The sequence below is a fragment of the Cryptotermes secundus genome, unplaced genomic scaffold (assembly GCF_002891405.2).
Source record: "Cryptotermes secundus unplaced genomic scaffold, Csec_1.0 scaffold373, whole genome shotgun sequence".
In the NCBI taxonomy this organism is placed as follows: domain Eukaryota; kingdom Metazoa; phylum Arthropoda; class Insecta; order Blattodea; family Kalotermitidae; genus Cryptotermes; species Cryptotermes secundus.
This window is the reverse complement of record NW_019720165.1, coordinates 1,106,832-1,126,202: the sequence shown is the minus strand read 5'-3', so window position 1 is coordinate 1,126,202 and position 19,371 is coordinate 1,106,832. Positions and strand designations below refer to the sequence as shown.

Sequence of the window (19,371 nt, the reverse complement as noted above, 5' to 3'; positions counted from 1 at the left end):
TGTATGGGTCTGACACATGGTCTCTGACATTGAGGGATGAACATAGACTGAGGGTGTTTGAGAACATGGAGTTGAGGAGAATATTTGGACAGAAGAGGGATGAAGTGACAGGAGGCTGGAGAAAACTGCATAATGAGGAGCTTCATAACTTGTACTCTTCCCCAAGTATAATTAGAAGGATCAAGTCAAGGAGGGTGAGATGGGCAGGGTATGTAGCACGAATGGGGAGAAGAGGAATGCATATAGGATATTGGTGGGAAAGCCAGAAGGAAAAAAGACCACTGGGAAGACCAAGGCGTAAGTGGGTGGACAATATCAAAATGGATCTGACAGATATAGGATGGGATGGTATAGATTGGATTGATCTGGCTCGGAACAGGGACCAGTGGAGGGCTCTTGTGAACACGGTAATGAACCTTCGGGTTCCATAGAATGGTGGGAAATTGTAGAGTAGCTGCAGAATTGGTGGGTTCCTCAAGAAGGGCTCAGCTCCATGAGTGAAATAACTTCTTAAAATCATATGAGTAATTTCTAATAGTGAACTTGACGAAATCAGCGAAATATTTAGTTACGAATGGCTGTCTAAAAATGAGTGTCATTGTACCTAGGAAGAACCGACAACAAACGAGTGTATCGGTTCAGGACCACGGAAGAAAATTCACAGATCAAATTCATCTATAGTCTGAAAAAATGAATTAAGATATTTTTGGAGATATCTGGTATTCTAAATATGAGTTTTGTCATGTAATGGGGAGCTTAATATATTACCAAGGATGTATTATCCTGTTTAGTACACAAAAGTTGTATATCAAAGATAAGGGGAACTACACAGAAATGTTTGTTTCCAGATCAAGATAGCTGAAACTGCGTGTCACTAGATCACACAGGACTCGTACTGGAAAGTGAAAAGTGAATTTTATAAAGTTGTTAGTAAGTCACTGCTGAATTTGTTCGTGTACTTGAACTCCACGAATTACTCCGTTTCGTAATTTACTTTTCATAATTAACGGACCCCTGTCAAGTTCAAATTACATTTCGTATTCTAATAATTGTTACTGTGTGCTTCGCAATAGAACAATCTAAGAACTGTTGAAACTAAGTATGGAGCATGTACGTAATTTTGTAGAGAATTTCGACTATTGTGCCTAAAAATAAGGTTATATTACGAAATAGGGTAAATTTTAGCAGCTTATTTTAACGTAAATTACTATTGTTAACAGCCGGAGAACATACCTGATGGCATTTGTAAGTTAAAAGGTAAAATTATCCCTGTAACAGGCCGTGAAGGCATATAGGGTTGTGAGACTTCAAGGTTCCCACATTTTGTAGATAATCCGGTCACAGATGGCTGTGATGTTGTTAGCCTTACACGCTGGCCGCCGATTACCCGCGAGGAAGATTCCTGTTACTCATTTTTGTTAGAGGCTGAGTCGACCCCATGGTCATAGTGCGGTTGGAAGGATTAGTTCAATTGAAAAATCCAATTAACTCATCGGGTTTCTAACCTACGACCTTCCGGCTAGTAGCATAGTGACTCAACCAACTACCGGATGCCCCAACATTTGTTAAGTGTATGTCTTAAATTTTAATATTTTAGAAAGTGTAATTCAGCCGAAAGACAGCAGTAACTTTTACCGTGTTATGTGTTCTGTCCTGAGGTATCAACTCGCTGGTAACAGTTCCCTGGGCTCCGTGCTCTTAAGACTAGTTCTGACATGCTTTGACCTTCAGATTCAATCAACTTCTGCTTCGTGATCTGCTTCTGTCTCAATTTATCATGCTCCATTTTGTTTCTCTGACCTGCATTCGCTTGTATTTGTCTCGATACTGTATTTCCTTGGCGACATTTTCCCGTATTCATGTCTGTCATCTGCCAATTCTTTTTACATATTTGTATCAGTTCACGCCAGAATATTGTCTACCTTGCAGTACAATGCGACATCTTCGTTCGTGGAAGCTTCTGTACATTTCTGATCCGCACATGTGGTGTCATGTCTTACAAAGCTTTCAATACCACACTTAATCGAATTCCAATCCATAGAACTGAACAAGCTGTCTCAGGCAGGATACCGTCTCCCTTCGGATTTCGGTCTACGTTCCCAGTTATCCTAAATCGTAGTTTCTCTAAGTCATTGCAGATAAACGATAGCATATTTTAAATTACGCCACGACCGCTTCCTTCCACATCCTTCAGTTATTCTGTATTAGAGGGGGTGGGTTTCCCCATGCACCGCGACTAATAGTCTATTGTACGTCCCCCTTTAATTTCTACTGTCGCCATACCCTACCGATACTGGTGCTCGCTATCTCCCCTTTCTGCCAGCGAGGTCGGCCCTCTTCTGGCAGTGGTACCCGATAACTTCCCCATCTACCGGAGGCATTGGAAACTACTTGGGCTGGGAACTTTTTGCCTAATTTTGCTCAGAGGTCTCCTAGAGACACGAGAATCTTTTACGTGCCGTAAATCTACGACACGGGACCCACGGCTTAAAGTCCCTCCCGGAGGACTTGTTCCCTGAATTTTTCCGCCCTTACCAGTTAATCATTTTGTACTATCGCCTAAATATTCTACAATATATTGTGACAGATTGGGCCGTTTGTAGGAGACGAATAAGTAAACATGATCCAACCAACCAGCATCCGATAATATAAGAGCGTTCGTTGTTATGTAACAGACCGGTAAACACACATCACAGCAACGAATGCGCAACAGTATGGCGTCCATTGCTAAGCAATGCATGGGTGGACACGCCTGACAACAATACATTATATCCGTTGCTGAGCAGCAGTGTCGTTAGTGTCTCTCCCGACTCAAGAGTTTAGAGCATCTTCCATGCTGTTATTACTGACTGTCGGAAATAATGGTGTGGGTGGGCTTGATGGCATAACATTCATATTGCGAAAGTCTGTCAGGTCATGAGTCGAAATGGGAGCTCTTACACACATACACACACCCACACAGCACGATGATCTGTCAAGCCTAAGTTTTCGTTTTAAGGTAGGAAAGTACCTACCTACCAACCTGCCTGCCTACCTACCTACCTGCCTACCTGCCTACCTGCCTAACACTCGGCACTACAGCCCTGGGTGAGCCTTGGGCTCCTCCACAACCAGGCTCCACAACCAATGCGTGCTGCCATAGGAATGGACCCACGCATGTTGACCCGAGGCTGACTGGAGGACCAGGGTATCTCTCTTAGTCTTGACTCTACCCTTTAACCTTCCCGGCAAGAGTGACCCTACCGGTAGTTAGACTACCGCCGGCATAGCTCTCCAGGTCACAGAGTCACGCAAGCCCCACCACCACGACAATCTTGAGACACCTTTCAGGGGGAAGGTAGGAAAGTAGTCCAAAAAATACGTAAGACAGATAGTTGGAAAATCGATTTGTGAAATAGACACGAAACAGAATGACGTTTCTCAGTCCCTTGAGCAGAGTTCGTTGACATCAGACAACCATCCCATCGACTTTCTCACAATAGACAATCTGAGAGAACAGAAGTCTTCATCACCACTTTTCTTCGTGACGTTACACCGGGCCAGTTCTCGTCCGGCCCAGCAAACACGTGCTGTCAACCACAAATCAATTTGCCTTTGTCAATTATGTACATCTTTTCGTTAAAAAGAAGTTCAGGGAGGAACGCACCATAAGGAGCTTCGTAATCTATACCCTGGCGGCCCGGGTTCGATCCAGGATCTGGTCAAGTGGGATTTGTGGTGGACAAAGTGGCGCTGGGGCTGGTTTTCTCCAAGTACTTCGGTTTCCACTGTCAATCTTCATTCCACCAAATTCTCCATCGTCATAATCACCCGGGGCAGGCTACAATAGGCCAATCAGTGGCCGCCGTGCCCAGTGGACCCAGCTGGACTCCACCCCCCACTAAGCGAAAAATCTATACCCTTCACCAGATATTAGTGTGGTCAAGTGAAGGAGGTTGAGTTGGACGGCGTATACACCGCATATGTTAAAGAGTTGTTAAAGGTATTCAGATTTATAGTTGGAAAATACCACATGGGAGAACTAGGGATAGATTTGATAATAATATTGTGACATGATGACATTATAGTTTAACAAGAAAACCATCATCTGCTACGCAACAGGCGGTAAACAACATCTGACAGCTGGTTTCCGCGGCAACAGATACGCATGCAACAACAGAGGAACCGCTGGAAGTGGTGTGTTCTGCTGGGTCCGCCCCGAGGCTATATAACAAACACAAACTAGACAATTTATTCGTTCGAGTGGTGTACAAAAATAAGAATTTTCAGTAACATGCTATATGTGCGATACGTACACTTGACAAAGGCGAAGCGAAGCCTATTCATTAGAGGCAAACCCATCCTCTCGTCAGAGAGGATGTTACATAAGGACTACGACCGCAGGGGTTCAGTTGTAAAAATATAATCTCTGGTCGTGATCCTCAAGGAGCTGGACGTCAAGACGGACTGACAGGTAGTAAACGCCAGTCGTAAAGTAACCCTGACTCTCTGATTTTTATTATCGAGAATGATCAAAAGTTGCACCCATGAGGAGTTTGTGAGATAGTTGTGAGCCGGTAAGGCCATGGGCACGGAAGCAGAAGAATATCTACTGTTGGAAACCATTAACAGGCAACGTTAATGGGGAACGTGTATATCCGTGAAACTGTTATGATTACCTGTAGTTACGAGTTATAGGTGGTCAACAAATACAATTACCAAAGCAAACCCCTTGTCTAGTCACATGACACGTCACAATGCCAAAATGGGTTTCGTGGAAAGGGATATGGCAGTGTAGATTAGATTCACATGGTTCAGAATAGGGGACCTTGGCAGGCTCTTATGGACACAGTAATGAACAATAGGATTCCATAGAAGGCGGTGAATTTCTTGACTAGCTGAAAGCAAATTGGTTATTATTTCCAAATATAATGAGATTCACGTTTTGAGAACCCCCTCCCCCTCACTCACAGCAGTGTGCTGATCGTGCTGAAGAATCATAATACAGTTCTGATGTCTGAAGGGTGTGGAACCGATGCATTCCTTGATAAAACATTGATCCAGTTACTTCAAAAATGTATGGTCCCACAGCTACATGAGTGAGTTCACGCGTTACTGCAGTTTTAGGCTTATGTTTCTTTATTTACTCGTTTATTTAAAGACGATGTCGGTAATCCGACTATATAGATCCTAATGACAGGATTAGTGATGCAGTGGAAAGATGCGGCCATGATGTAGTATGAGGCATATTTGTCCATAAGTACTGAGTAAAGTCACGAAGAACCTCAAAGATACTGGAGTCTGTGCATATAAACCGTGTAAAACTACACGTAATAGTGAGTGTAGTGACGTCATACAGTTTTCTGTTGCCCGAACGCTCAAGGTTGCATGCACAAAAAGAATAGCAAGAAGTCTGGTAAGAAATAATCACCTACTTTTCTGTGATACGACAATGACCCCGTTTAAAATGACGCCTCCGACAATTCTTATATTGTGGCATGTGTATTCCTTGCCGTGGTAACCTTTTTCTTACCGAGCCATTACTTAACAACGAAAGGGGGATTCAGATACAGACACGCAGAATGACGGGAGAGAAGTATGAATTACGCCGTTGAGACGGGCTCAGCAGCCATCATATACATAACCAAGTTTCATTAAGATGGGTTCAGCCATTCAAAGGTTTTCTTTATTGCTAGTGGGGTGGGACTAAGTCCCTTGTACTGCGGCCACTTCTGGCCTATTGTACGAGCCCCACATGATAGGTGAAGGTGATTGTGGAGCAATTGGTGGAATGAAGATTGGCAAAGGAAACCGAAGTACTCGGAGAAAACCTGCCCCAGCGCCACTTTGTCCACCACAAATCTCACTTGACCAGAACCGGGATCGAACCCAGGCCGCCGCGATGGGAAGCGAGCGTCTAACCGCTTGAGCTATGGTGCGATTCAAAAGTTAATAAGGGGGGATATACAGACTCCCAGACATCATGATCTCGTAAGCCTACTTTTTTTTTTTCAAAATAAGGAAAGTAGGCTAAAAACAGACAAAACTCATAAACATCCTCTTCAGCCTGAGATAAATACATAGCTAAGAGTGTCTCTCTGCTTGACCACAAAGCCAAGAAGTGGGGAGTGGTGTTATAACTCCATATATTTTCAACCTCAGCAGCAGGTGGAGGTTACCGGTAAGATTCCCTGCCCATCCTCTTTACACCCGGCAACAGAGCTACCAGTACCACACTGAATAGGAGTGTCAATGGATCACATAGAGATACTCACTCACTCACTCATGGAGCTGAGGCCTTCTTGAGGAGCCGCCAATTGTGCAGCTACTCAAGAATTTCCCAGCATTTTAGGGAACCAGAAGGTTCATCACCGTGTTCACAAGAGCCCTCTATTGGTCCCTGACCTGAGCCAGATCAATCCAATCCATACCATCCCATCCTATCTCTCTAAGATCCATTTTAATATTGTCCACCCACCTACACCTGGGTCCTCCGAGTGGTCTCTTTCTTCTGGGTTGGTGCGAGATAATGAAGAGAAAGGTTTCTATTTCGGGTGGGACTCGAACCCTGGTCTTCCAGCTCGTAGCTAATCATTGTACAGACCGAGATATCACCTCTCCCGGCAAAGAATAAAATGAATTGTATCGAATGTTTAAAAGTATGTAATTCCATCGTAATTCCTCGATAAATTTGCCATTATTCTGCTGGCTGTAATTAACAGAAGTTAATATTCTTAAAAAATAATCAGTATTTTAATTAATCCGTTTTAGGACAGTAGCATTCCAATCTGACTTGTACTCGAATTGAGTTTAATGCAGTATCCGCTTTAAAATTGAAGAGTGTCTGACAAAATAATATCAAACATAAATATGTTTACACCATAATTTTACGTTTGCATAATTGACTGAAAATAAGTTTACACACACACACACACACACACATATTATATACCGATATTCCGAGGCAGAAAGGGACAACATAGATGAATATTCGCCAAAGATACGGATCGGAGAAGTTGAAATATGGTACTTAAATAACTCAGGAAAAACTGTCACAATACGAAGCGTAAAGGTTCCAGCTGACTTTCAAACCATTTGCAATTACTACTAGCCTACTGTACATAGTTCTAACTTTCTGCTTCCTTGAGTCTTTAAAAGTAAGTAATTGGGTCATTTCATACCTGCGAGAAAGGCAGATATATACTTGCCAACAGCGAAAACGGTTCTTCAAATACCTTCATATGAATAGGGTGCAGTTTCAAATCAGACGAAAACATGAATCTATATCAGGATTACTGGGTTTTTGAACTTTCTACATCGTCCGGTATTGTAGAATATAGAAAACATAACGTTTTGGAAACGGTTTCTCTTTCTACCCTTAGGTGAGGGGGGGAAGACATTCAGAAGTCCCTTAGAAAAGCTAACTTTAATCACTGAATATCCAGTCCAGGTTAGCTCTTTCTAAGGGACCCAACTGAGTAGGTATCTTCCTATCTCACCTGAAGACGGAAACCGATCCAGTTTCCTAAATGTCGTGTTTTCTATTTCCTAGAATACCGAACGATGGGAAAAGTAAAAAACCCAGTAATTCTGAGCGTTATGCACCCCTAGAATGTAAGTGAATCTGTGTTCAGATTTTGCATTTCTTTGCGAGCAAGCAGGCAAACGAGGTGAACCAGTTTTTCATCTATTGCTTTCGGCATTGTTCAACTGGTCTAACCGGTTTCTGTCAGCTGCAGACGGTATACCAGTAGCCAATGCTGCAAGTCCATTCAGTTCAGCGGTTGCGCGCGTAGACGTAGTGTCACTGTTCCCGTGTGTCCTGCGTAGTGGAGTCGTTACTATGTTTCTCTGAAACAGCGGTTTTCAAACAGGTCGCGTCTTTGGCTGCGAAGAGTGGGTATTGTGTATTGCATGCAGCATAGGTGTAAATCACGAGGTCTTGGTGTGTAACCCTGATGTGGAGATGTTTTATAGGTTAGGTTCTGTCTTACCATACATTATTGGAGGGAAAAATGTTAATGTACAAAAAGTGAGGTTATAGGTGTACTAGCAACAATCGTTGATAGAGATGCGTGCATAATATGGCAAGTTCTTAGTGCAGTTTCAGTAGTACATAAGTAGAAAAATAAGGTTTTATTTCTGAAGCGTAAGTTTAGAAGTGAAAAACTTCGTCTCAACTGAAACGAATTTGTGATTAATGCGAAGTGACTGTGGATTGTTTTACCTTAAATTATTCTATAAGCATTTGCGTTCAGTAAACTGAGTTACTTTGTGATTTAATTGGATTTAAATTACTTTTCTTTCCGTTTAACTTCGCCGTGCTTGAAGAAATGTGTAAATATGCTTTAGAGTCTGTGTGTCTACAGGAGTGATTGATGGATAATATAACGAACCGCGAAGAATAAAACGACGTGAAAATTTGAAATAGAGATGGAAGTTTATTATTAAATAATTAAACTTTACGTCCATCGTAATATTGAAGCAAACGTGTTTGTGTGTAAGGGAGAAAATCTTGATGTAATTACTAGAAGAGAAAATTACGATGCCAGAACAACGTAATTATGGCAACAGTGGTTCTGCCAATGGGATGGAGATTGGTAACAGTAGTCAGGTGAGTACGAGAAATGGTTTCATAATTAAGAAATTAATAGTTATGAACTATTGTTTGAAACATAATCAGCATTCATCATTCACGGCTACATTTGCAAGTGGTCGCTTTACTCAGCCATGGTGTAACGTTAAGGGATTTCACATGTCATGTGTTACTATTGTTACATCATGACTCCGTGAACGGTTGTTTCCTTTAAAACGCAAATCAGTCTGTGCCGGTCACAGTGGCACGCGATCTAAGGCATGAACCGTCTTCGCCTGCTCGAACAGTGGGATCGTGGGTTCGAATCACACTCGAAGCATGGATGTTTGTCCGCGTTTATTCTGTGTTTGTGTTGTGTGCAGGTAGCAGCCTTGCGACGGGCTGATACCCGTACCAAGGAGTCCTACCGACTGTCTAAAAGATTAAAAACTGAAGTGAAACGAGACGTTTCACGGATGCCCTATGTTCAGTGGGAGCAATAAGAATATGAATGGATGAATCAGTCTATGGGTTTAATTGATCCTGAGGCTATCCAGCCACACTTTTAAGTGCAAAAGTTGCTCCCACGCACAAATATGCAGTGTGATCATCTGAGATGTTCTAGCAAATTGCTGAGCCGCTCGGGCGGGATTGTCGGGCTCCATCCCGTCTACACTTCCCGTTGAAATTCGGACTGCTAGCATAATCGGTAAATCTATTGCCTAACGCATAGTGAAGGAGACTTACTCAGATTGCAGCAGATGCTAGAAATTCTCTGTTGTTGTGGACCCATTCTTGGCCTCCATATGTGTGCATATGTGCCACAAGGGATGGGCTATTAAAGCGGCCTCCGTAGTCTAGGGGTAAGTTTCCCGCCTCATGACTCAAGGTACGCGGGAGGGATTTTAAGCCGTGGGTCCCGTGTCGTAGATTTACGGCACGTAAAAATCCTCATGTCTCTAGGAGACCTCTGAGCAAAATTAGGCAATAATTTCCCGCCCAATTACTTTCCAATGCCTCTGGTAGATGGGGGAAATATCAGGAACCGACGGCCGACCTCGTTGGCTGAACGGGGCTGATAGTACGCACCAGTACCGGTAGGGTATGGCGACAGAAATTAAAGGGGGACGCACAATGGACCAATAACTGGTCTAAGTGCATGGTGAAAACCAGCCCCTCTAATAATAATAATAATAATATGACTATTAGCCTAGAAGATGGAGACCACGTAGAAATGGTAGCCATTTGTGCGTTACATAACTTATATAAAAATTAAAATTCCGCCACATTTTCGAGGGAAAAATAGTCGTTACATATTTAAGGCTTATTCGCTTACAAGGACTGGGTAGAAACAAACAAAAGAATCTCGGTTAGGATTGACCCTGAACCTTCCGAATGGGGCAGCGTTGGGATGGGAAACTGTCGAAGCATATTTTGCAAGAATAATGTAAATTTCATAGAAAGAGTTGAAGAAAATATAAAATTATAGGTGTAGGAAATCATAAGAAATTTTAATGATGTTTCTCGGCATTGAATGATGAGATATTTAATGACGCTGTATCAACTAAATAGGACTATCGTTACTTAGTATGGGGTGAGTTCCGCGAACGATTGTGAATTAGAGAACTTGGAGATATGAAAGAGGAAAACATGAGAGGTTAGCAACTGGTCTGTGAAGATAGTGATTGTTTCTTTCGTTAACGCTATGTACTGCTGAATTAGTCTGAAAATGTTCTTAGTTATATGTAATGAAGGTGATTAATTGAAATACTCGTCAGTATTGACTTGGAAGTTGTAGGATCTTCAATCTCTTAAATAGACATCTACAAGAATTTCGAGGTTCGGCAAGTGTCTTCTTTTGTAACGTAAATACCTTTTTGTTGTCAGATAAATTACTTCAGAAAACCATTCCCTACTTCATTAAAGAGCGAAAGTAGGTAAAATTAATTGATCTGTATTACACATGCGTCGGAGAAGGTGCGGAAAATATCAAAACGTGGAAAAATATGAACATAAATTTCTTGTTTGTAATTGTGCTCTCAGAAAGAATTTGACTATTTTTAAAATACTACTGGGAACTAAAACCAGAAATTGCTATTTCAGTGCTGTTGGGGTGCCTAGTTACAGCTTCCGTGAGACAAAAGTAAAAGTTACATGCATACAAAATCCATATACATTACTATAAATTAATTATTAAAGCATTTTTCTGCATTGGTTCGTCATACCCATGAAAAATTCCAGATAATGAGAGTACAAAGTAACATCTAATTAATATTTCAGATTTAAATAAAACCCTGATAATTAAAACGAATCCAACGAACAAGATTTTACGGTCATTGAACTTAAATTAGCGACATTTTAAAATTCAGTTTATTTTAAAACGCAAAAATCTTAGCAGCACAACCTTATTCTACAAGATTGATTATTTACTTAATTTTCTGGGACATAGAAATATAATCCTAAAATTAATTGTATAAAATTTCCCTCAACAAATTTAACTGCAAAGGAGTTTACCTTCTACAATTCAAATAATTCCCCAAGATTATAAAGGCATATATATTTTTGTAGTCGATTTTCCGCCTATTTACTCTTCGAAGAGTAATTCTGTAGGATAATTCATTCTCTGGGTCAAGGGTCTCCAACTCGTAGCACGCGGGCCACTTGCAACCTGACATTTTGGTTCTATGCAGTGCTGGAGAGTATCCTCTGACTTCCATCCAACTTGAGAGAGGTGACGGATTTTGTCGCAACATCTTTACGCGAAGAGCTCCTACCAAGTAGTCTGTGTAATATCTCCTTTAGTTTTACAGTAGACCTAATATCTAACTTAGAAAAGTATGAAATTGGTTTGACTCCATGAGTGTACATAATGCCGGCATAATCTAGCAGAACTTAGCCTTCGACTTCTGGAACTGTCGACCTGGCAGCATTCAATTTAAATAAATGTTGTTGCTTTTAGCTCGAATTCTTACTACTGTCTTTGTGCTTCATATCTGATGATTGCAGGGCACGTGCCTACATCGGAAGGGCTATACGTTGGGGGGTGGGGGGGTGGATATACTTATTAGCTGATTTTCCTTATTTATTTTTAAAAATTGAGATAGGCTTATACGATCTCCATCCTGCCTGTATGTCTGTGCACCCCCCCCCCATCAACTTTTGAATGCCTGAGCTAATCTTTATGAAACTTGGTATGTGTATCATGCCACCTGAGCAGATGTCACTGGCTTACTGGTACTTCATGAATCCTTCCAATGAGTCTATGCCTGTATGTATCGTTGCTGGGAAAAGGCTTTGTAAACACGTTCCCGCTGCAGCGAATACACGAAACAAAGAAGAATTGTTGGACGAGTCGTCTTCTATGCCGTCCGTGTCGTGTCAAAGAAGTGCTTATGGGTCTGTCTGTTTATCTCCTAAATGCAAATTACATTTGGAGGCGGTGCTATGAGCTCAGTAAAGAGCTACAAGACCTACACACACGTACAGATGTCGCCCTGCTCTCAAACTCCATGAGAGGGTCTTAATTCAAAATTATCACTTTTATCGGACTGACCGCTTGCAGGGAAGAAAAGGCCTTAGACCATGTAGATCTATGTTATATGTGCTATTCGTACATTTGACAAAAGAAAAGCCTATTCATAGGAGACAAACCCACCCTCTCGTCAGAGAAGATGTTACATAAGGACTATAGCCGCAAGGGTTCAGTTGCAAAAAAAAAATTCTGGTCGTGATTCTCAAGGGGCTTAGCTCAAAGACAGTCTGATTGGCTGACTCTTGATTCTGACTTTGTTTATCCCCTGTTGTTGCAAGGCAATTTCTCGGTAACGGCAACGAAGACTTTTCGGAGGCGCCGTTTTCTATACGGTCCGTGTCGTATCAAAGGAAAGTAGACGATTGATTCTTCCCAGAACTTTTTGTTTTATAATGCGGTCCAAAAATGCTTTGAAGTTTGGTAGCCCTGATCTAGAACAACCTGTCTTTTTCCAGTCACGTAAGGACAACCGCATTTTTTAGATGTCCTACAGCGACTAACGTTCATGAGTCTTTCCAGTGATGTAGTGTTTCTCCTTTGTTTCCTTCTCCCGGCCGTTCCGGTGTAGGTCTCTTCAGCGGTATTCTAAACATATCCTACTCCTGTGCTGCCCTCATCCGTCCGTTTAATTTGTGTATTTCCTTGTCACTTTTCTCAATGGTAGCTCATATTCCAATGTCCACTTTCGCTGCTTCTAATCGACTCTTCGTCTGGTACATGTAACTGTAATTTCTTATGTTCCTTCTACAGGCACTCGCCGTGACGTAAGAATGCTGTTTGCTGTATTTGGATGTAAGGGGGAGAATGGAACAGATGAAGACTGAATAATATGTCATTTTTTTTCCTTGGCACTACAGCCCAAGTGGGCCTAGGCCTACCTCCATGAACTTCTCCGTTCACTTCGGTTTTTCTAGATCTTACACATTCGGTAGGACTCCTTGGGCGGGTGATCAGCTCGTCGCAAGGCCCCTACCTGTACACAAACACAGAAAAACGCACACAAACATCCATGCCCTGAGTGGGATTCGAACCCACGATCCCGGCCTCCGAGCGAGCGAAGACAGTGCACGACTTAGACCGCTCGGCTACCGTGACCGGCAATGTGTCATCTAAATGGGCTTAATAATTCGTAGGCCTAATCTTTCTATCTCATCTCCAAGTATAATTAGAATGATCAAGTCAAGGAGGATGAGGTGGGCAGATCATGTAGCATGAATGGGGGAGACGAGGAATGCATATAGGATATTGGTGGGAAAACCAGAAGGAAAGAGACCACTGGGAAGATCAAGGCGTAGGTGGGTGGATGATATTAAAATGGATCTTAGAGAGATATGATGGGATGGTATGGATTGGATAGATCTGGCTAAGGATAGGGACCAGTGGAGGACTCTTGTGAACACGGTAATGAACCTTCTGGTACCATAAAATGCTGCGAAATTCTTGAGTAGCTGGAGAATTGGCGGCTCCTCCAGAAGGGCTCAGCTCCATGAGTAAGTAAGTAATCTTTTCCATATGTTATTAGGGCAGTTAAGTTACTACGATGAGTCGCGCTGTGTATGTATCATTAACAGGAGAAATTTGGAATTGTGTTAGGAGGGGCTTCAAAACGCGTGCTCTGCGCCAATACAATTCGAATGATCAAGTCAGGGAGAATGATGTGGAGCGGGCATGTATCCCGCAGGAGAGAGAAGAGGCATACATTCAAGGTTGTGGTGGGGGGAAAAAAAAGAGGAAAGAACCACTAAGAAGACCTAGAAGCAGGAGGAAGGATAATATTAAATTGGATCTTAGAGAGATAGGATGAGATGGTATGGACTAGATTTATCTGGCTGAGGGTAAGGACCAGTTCAGGACACTTGCGAACAGTGAATCTTCGGGTTCAATAAGATGTTGGAAACATTTTTAGTAGCTGAGCAACTGTTAGCTTCTCAAGAAGGAAGACTCCTTGGGGTCAGTTGAGTTATACAACATTTTGTTTGAACACTAAAGGAATATTATCAATGTCGAGACCTAGGCATAGATGTCAGTATAATATTGAAATGCGTCTTAGGAAATAGTATATGAGAGTACGGGCTGTTTTTTGAACATGGTACCGAAGTATCGGGCTCATAAGAGGTGCAGAATTGTTGACTGGTTGTGAGACTGTTATCTTCTCAAGAAGCGCATTGCTCTGTGGAGTTAGCTAAGTAGTTATGTAGTTAGTTAGTTACTTTGTTTTAACTGTTTCCATCAGCAGATGAGGTTATGTTGCGCTGAGTAAAATGTGTGAGAGAGATACAAATTGTTTTATTAGGAAAGACGGGACATTTAGTCCCGGAGTTTTGGTTCCTCTGTTCGGAATGCAGTGTCTTGTAGAGCGTCGAATGAGATGGACCGCCTCTATGGTCTAGTGGTCAGTGTTCCTCTCTACAGATCCCCATGTCCCGTGTTCAATTCCTCGGCGCTACCAGATTTTTGGAGAAGTAGTGGGTCTGGAACTGGATCCACTCAGCCTCGTAAGGATAACTGACGAGCTATTTCAATGAAATAGCGGCTCCGGTCTAGAAAACCGAGAATAACAACCGTGGGGATCCGTTGCGTTGACCAGGTGACACCCTCTATCCGCTGAAGTTGGCACTAACTTCGCCGACAAGCGGCAGTCGCTCGGTCGGTATAGTTCGCTTGCGGACTTCAGGCCACGGAGTTTGCTTTTGTTTCTTTGTCGAATGAGATGATAATATTATCATGGATGATAAGTAGATAAGATTTTGAAAGAAGATGATCATGTACTATATTACTGTTGTACAGTCCTTGCATTCGCGCACAGAGACTAGGAAGATCCATGAAAACTGAAGACAGAAGGCAGTCCAGATCGTTACCGCTGCACTAGGGATGGAAGAAATAGCGTTCAACTGTTTTAAGCATTCGCTCGAACGGTCTGAGAGAAACCAAGGAAATATTAAAATATCTGATTTAGAACTAAGTACCTCTCGATTGCAAATTCAGAGACCTTAGGTATACAGCTGTGTTATTCTGCTCAGCAAGTCTCTTGTCCTGAGTAGAAGATACTAGAAGACTTATGTGTATCCAGGACATCTTACCCCACTTTTTTTTTTTGTTTCATACATTTTGTCCGCCTTCTTAAGTACACAGCCGTAGACTCATTTTATGTCGCGTCTGTTTTTTTTTTGCTCAGATGTTCACTGGATGTGAACAGAATATCCATAGACGCAACGCCAAGGGGCACTAAATAGTTAACATTACATAAAAGTGGCTGCTTGTATTTCCCATCAGTAAAATGTCGTATGAAAGTCAGTGAGATTACTGATCGCCTGGAAGTTGTATGTCAGGCATTTCCGGAAAATGTTCATTTATGTTCATGTGATTACAAAATCAGTTCCACTAAAGAATAGACTTTTTTATGTTAGCAGACATAATAAAGGTTAGTTCCTCTGTCATGTCAGAAATTTTGCACGTGGAAAAGGTATCTATAGACAGGAAACAATTACGGAATAGGATGACTAGAGGTAACGCTTTAGACTTGTGTCCGGGAAGTGCTCGGTTTGAATCTAAGCCACGACACCAGGTATTCCGGCAAGGTTTCTTCAGTTCCTACGCGTAAATACTGGGATACTAACTCTATTAGGCCCGGATCGCTTCCTCGAAAATCTTTACCAATTTATCTGCTTTGCCAGATGAATCCAGGGTACATGTTTCCACCTCTTTCCTTAAGATACATATTAATATTTTGCTCCCATCTGTGCCTAGATCTTTCAGGCTTTCTCTTCTCTTTAGGTTTCCCGACTAAAACCAATGCTAGTTAACACTAGTGATATTGATCGTAATCTGCGAACCGCTATGAAATCTTCTCTGTCAGCGTGGGTTACTGTGCTTTCCTCAGAAATTCTTATAATAAGACATCTCAGACCTAGCGCAGGTGGGTTACGTCATAAATTCTCCCCCAGGCATATGTCTACTTTTCTTCTTTGAAACTGGCGGGGTATAGAAATAACCGGGAGATATGCAGTCAGATATGTGAGGCAACATTTCTTTGATGTGACTCTCTGGAATGAAATAAAAGTTTATTTTCACCATCTGAGAACTTCGATCCGTTAACTTCAGCCTTATGCATAATTTAACGAAGTGTTTTGTTTTGCTGCACGCATAGAAATGTCAGGACATTCCATAGCTTTGAGTAATAACAAAGATAATTAATTTTTATATAAGAATACAGATGTTATTGTTTTAAATTAAGAAACAGGTACAAGCAACGGGTTGACTCTCAGCCTGCTGTGAACTCCTGCCTTCTTTTGGACGTATAGCTGCAGTCTTTCATAACCTTCAGTAATATCATGGAGGCTATTGTTTAGTGTCACACCCCGGCCGTTTCACTCCCGGATATGGAGCCCTTTCTACCGCCTGGATGAAAACCTGGGTGGGCTGAGAATCAGGCCGGTAGCCTAGTCACTATACTGACTAAGCTGCCCGTCTCAATTTTTAAATCATTGCGTGTAGTAACTAATATTAGGAACATGAAAAATAAGTCATTTGGTTGCTATGTTTAGTGTCTACACATGGTAACTAATGTTAAATACTTTGGTGGGCTCATGTAAACACTGAAGTGAACCTTCACAACAATGAAAGGATGGAATTTCTTCACCAGCTGAGCGACTGTTGATTTCTTAAGAGAACCCTACTCCGTGGATTTGGTTAATTGCTTATTACCATATGTGCTTCACGCATAACACTCCTGGTGCCAATCCAGCTTTTTATCTAGCGTTTACCTCAGTTTATCTTCGTGGCCTGTAGTCCGCAAGCGAACTATATCGACCGAGCAACCGCGGCTTGTCGGCGAAGTTAGTGCCAACTTTAGCGGATAGAGCGTGTCGCGTGGTCAGCGCAACGAATCCCCATGGCCATTAATTTCGGTTTTCTTGACTGGAGCCTCTGTTTCCTCGAAATAGTTCCTCAATTATCCTCACGAGGCTGACTACTTCTCAGAAAATCTGATAGCCCCGGGAATCGAACCAGGAACTCTGACCGCTAGACCACAGAGGAGGTACACCTCAGTCTAGAGTCGAGGATAAAAATGCGTGGAATTATATCCCCACTCCCCCACTCGTTTTCATTGCTTAAGGCTTATTACCTTTACGTCATTTTGTGCAATTATACAGGCCTACGTAATGCCGTTTAATCCGTATTATACTTGTAATTACCTTACGTAATACTGCCTACCTCCTGCCTTGTAGCACCTCCGACTTTAACAATACTGAGAACTGTTGACTTGAAACCTTGGGAAGAGAGTAAGTGTAAAGCGTGGACAAGACTAACTGTAAAACTGGAATACAATTGAGGCAGCAGAAGCAGTAGTACCACAGTTACAACATGTCACATTGCACTGCAGTTAGATTTATTTAAGGACAGTGAACCTGATTTACGTTACGGATATTAAAACTGTACACGATGAAGGCGATAGGTGAAAGTGTTTTTGCTTTCCGCATACTCAGGTTTCATGCACAGAACAAAATGCACCAACTTCCTGCTAAAAAAAACTCCGTGGCCTGTAGTCCGCAAGCGAACTATACCGACCGAGGGACCGCCGCTTGTCAGCGAACTTAGTGCCAACTTTAGCAGTTAGAGGGTGTCGCGTGGTCAGCGAAACGTATCCCCACTGCCGTTAACCTCGGGCTTCCTAGACCGGAACCAACTGCCTGCTAGCGAAGGGATATCGGCTTCTCAGCGTTCAGTCTCCTGTGCTTGAAGCTGATGAAGATCGAATGATTTTTAGGTTATCTAACGGCACGTTTTCATCTACAGAGATTGCAGTTATACGTGTATAAGAATTTGGAAACAGTCGTCGAAGTCTGTTTAACGGGACTCCTAGCCCCCCCCCCCGAGAGAGAGTGAAACCTCGAAGAACTTCAATAAGGACCGTGCGTAAGTCACCGAAATTCGAAATGGATGCCTTCCGAATAAATGTTTTAAAGTTTTACCACTGCATCATTCGCCTCTGTTCCTACTGACAATGTTTGTATTCTGTTGGAAACCTAGAAACGGCAATGATTTTGGTGAGATTCCACGTACATGGCCACTCATTGGCCGCCGTTGGTTTCATAGGATAGTTTTCGCTATTCAAAGGCCGCGCAATAGCTCAAGCGGTTAGTCGCTGGCTTCCCAACGCGGCGGCCCAGGTTCAATCCCGGGTCTGGTCAAGTGGGATTTGTGGTGGACAAAGTGGTGCTAGGGCAGGTTTTCTCCGAGTACTTCGGTTTCCCCTGCCAATCTTCATTCCACCAATTGCTCCACAATCACCCTCACCTATCATCTGGGGCTGGTACATTAGGCCAGAAGTGGCCGCAGTACAAGGGACCTAGTCCCACCCCACTAGCATTAAATCTTTTTTAAAATTTTCACTATTTCACTACGCAAACATCACCAAAAAATAAAGCCCAGCTATAACATAATCCTATCCGAAGTCCGCATATGACGAGGATCGCTAATCACTCAACCTCCAACAGACACCTGTCGTCCGCTGTCACGAACACCGCACTCAACAAACAAGAGACGGACAACAGAAGTACTCTCAGTGCCCACACACGAGGAGTGCGCTGCAGCATTTGTCCTCGAAAGAAGAAAACTTTTAAACATATTTGAATTGCAAGCTTGAATTTTTTAAATTTAAATTTTAATTGTAATCAGTGTTTCACTTCATCAGAAGACAATACAATGAAAAAACCTACATCATGGGGTGGCCAAAATATTGGAAACACTAAGAAATTTAGGAATAAAATTTGTTTATATTGGCTACATTGAAAGAACTTCAGTTGGTAACACTGAATGTTCTTCTTTCGTTTGTTTACAGTCTGTAGTGCTCGTGTAAGTGCATTAGTGATTGTGTTGAATGACAGTTCGTCTGAAAGAACCGGAAAATATTCATTGTGTGTTCCGGGATTTGACCTTGCAACTGGTACGGTAGGCTGCACAATTTGGGATGACATTTACGTAATTCAAGTTTAGCAGGCCTGGCACTAGTTATTCACCAGAACAACAGCACTAGCATGTTGGAATTTCGATTTCATCTCTGATGAGAAAGTACTGATTGCATACTGAAGTACCACAAATGCAGGATCTACCTGTATAGCAGTAGCTAAAGCTAGAATCTTAATTGGATAACAGCATATAAATAGTTGTCGTGTCTGAAATGCTAGTAACCAAGTACACTTAGCGGCCTCCGTAGTCTAGGGGTAACGTTCCCACCTCATGACTCAAGGTACGCGGGTTCAAACCCGGCGGAGGTCGTGGAATC

The 19,371-nt window shown here is 42.3% G+C and overlaps 1 protein-coding gene across 1 annotated transcript in view; it reads left to right on the top strand.

The window, feature by feature from the left end:
* Nucleotides 1-7,766: 7,766 nt before the first annotated feature.
* The window catches only part of LOC111867304 (venom dipeptidyl peptidase 4-like), an 82,504-nt gene continuing 70,899 nt past the window's right edge, over nucleotides 7,767-19,371 (top strand). Inside the window, 1 exon segment of the mRNA XM_023857042.2 lies at nucleotides 7,767-8,593. Coding sequence (XP_023712810.1) covers nucleotides 8,525-8,593 — 69 coding nt within the window. The 5' untranslated portion in view covers nucleotides 7,767-8,524.